General features: G+C 46.1%; 1 protein-coding gene across 1 annotated transcript; it reads left to right on the top strand.

Annotated features, from left to right (window-relative positions):
• Window positions 1–246: 246 nt before the first annotated feature.
• Window positions 247–1710, top strand: LOC123164286 (3-ketoacyl-CoA synthase 6). Its single transcript, XM_044581705.1, has one exon. It carries the CDS (start codon window positions 247–249, stop codon window positions 1708–1710), a length of 1464 nt encoding a protein of 487 aa, XP_044437640.1.
• The last annotated feature ends 244 nt before the right edge of the window (window positions 1711–1954 follow it).

Here is a 1954-nt window from a genome sequence, read left to right as displayed (position 1 = left end):
TGATGTTGCATATTCCTCGGATGGTATGAATGTTGTTATGGAAGATTCGGAGTGCAGAGAAACGTTTGTTGAGATTAGGTCGAAGGACAAGGCGCAGTTGACGCTTGCACAGTTGGAGACTTTTCGAAAATATTTAGAAGCACTAGTACAACACTACATAGTACATCATGTGCCTTGTATAAATATCTCACCCCCTTACGGTTGCATCCTGTTCTCATGAAGGTAAACTACGCTACCAGCAACAACATGAGTTTGCGTTCTCATCTCAAGCGCCTCAACTTGTTGTACAATCGCACTGCTCACAACCTCGTCCTTCCAATTGTTACCACAACCACACTCGGAGCTAGCGCCCTAAAAAAAGTTGCACCATGGCTTACCGCTGCGCTCGGCATTGTGCCCCAACCTAGTGTTATTTGTCCTATCCATATACTCTTTGTCGTTGTTCTACTGATCATCATGGCTACCGTCTACCTTTCACTCCATCGTAGAGCTGTATACCTTGTTGACTATGCTTGCTTTCGGCCAAGCTCCAACTTAAGATTAACAAAGGCAACATTCCTCGAGCATGCGCGTCTCTCGCCTTTGTTCGATGATTCTACAGTCAACTTCATTGCTACCATTCTTGAGCGCTCGGGCATGAGCGATCATACATGTGCCCCACCTGTGCATCATTATATACATCCGTATTGTGGACTTGATGAAGCACGCGCCGAAGTAGAGTTGGTCGTCTTCTCTGTCATTGATGACCTTATGGCTAAGACACACATCAACTGCGGTGCGATTGGTGCTCTTATCACGAACTGCAGTGCATTTAGCCCGGTACCATCCATGGCTGACATGATTGTGAACAGATACAAGTTGCGAGGTGATCTTCGTGTCATCAACCTCTCTGGGATGGCGTGCTCTGCAGCGGTGACCTCAGTGGGGCTCGCAAGCAACATGTTGCAGGTCATGCCTTGGGGGTCGCATGTGTTGGTGGTGTCGACGGAGACCATTGGGCCATCTTACTATGGAGGAAATAAGCGCTCCATGCAGTTGGTTAACATCTTGTTCCGCATAGGCGGTGCTGCAAAGTTGTTGTCGACTTCCAGGTCCATGGCTCGGTTTCGCCTTGGGCATTTCACGCGGACGATCACTGCGGCAAACAACGCTGCTTACCAGTGTGTTTATCAAGAGGAAGATGACAAGGGCAACCTAGGGATTGCTCTCTCGAAAGATCTTATGGATGTCGCTAAGGATGCACTCGAGGCCAATATAATGACAACCGGGCCTCTTGTCCTACCGGCATCAGAGCTTCTCAAGATTTTGTTCTTCTATGTGGCGAAAAAGGTGCTCCGTTGGAGGACGATCAGGCCATACATCCCCAACTTTTCTGTTGCATTTGAGCATTTCTGCATCCATGTCGGTGGACCAGCAGTTATCACCTCAGTACAACATGGTCTTAATCTATCAGACAGGCATGTTGAGCCATCAAAGATGACTCTGCATCGTTTTGGAAACCAGTCGACCTCATCGGTGTGGTATGAGTTATCATACATCGAGGCCAAAGGCTGGATGAAAAAGGGAAACAGGGTGTGGATGATCGGATTCGGTGCAGGGTACGAGTGCAACACTGTTGGGTGGGTGTGTATACAACCATCTTCAGGCATGGATGGACCCTGGGTTAGCTGCATCCATCGTTACCCGGTGGACGTCTCCAAGAATGGTTAAATACATAGGAGTAATTTGGTCTACTACTAGATAATCAAATAATAGGACAACACTATTGGGTGTCCAATACATCTTGTGAGTTTTCCAAAAATATGAAAATTCGTAAATATACAAGCGCCTCCATATCAAAATATAGTGCATTTAAATACTTCAAAATGACTTTAAGGGTAATGATTTGATATTATAGTTAAAAAAATTCTGAGGATTTGGCCATAAATTATGAAGTTTGACGCAAGGGAAACTA

Source organism: Triticum aestivum, chromosome 7D, assembly GCF_018294505.1.
Source record: "Triticum aestivum cultivar Chinese Spring chromosome 7D, IWGSC CS RefSeq v2.1, whole genome shotgun sequence".
NCBI classification, from domain to species: Eukaryota; Viridiplantae; Streptophyta; class Magnoliopsida; order Poales; family Poaceae; genus Triticum; species Triticum aestivum.
This window is presented reverse-complemented; position numbering and strand designations above follow the sequence as displayed.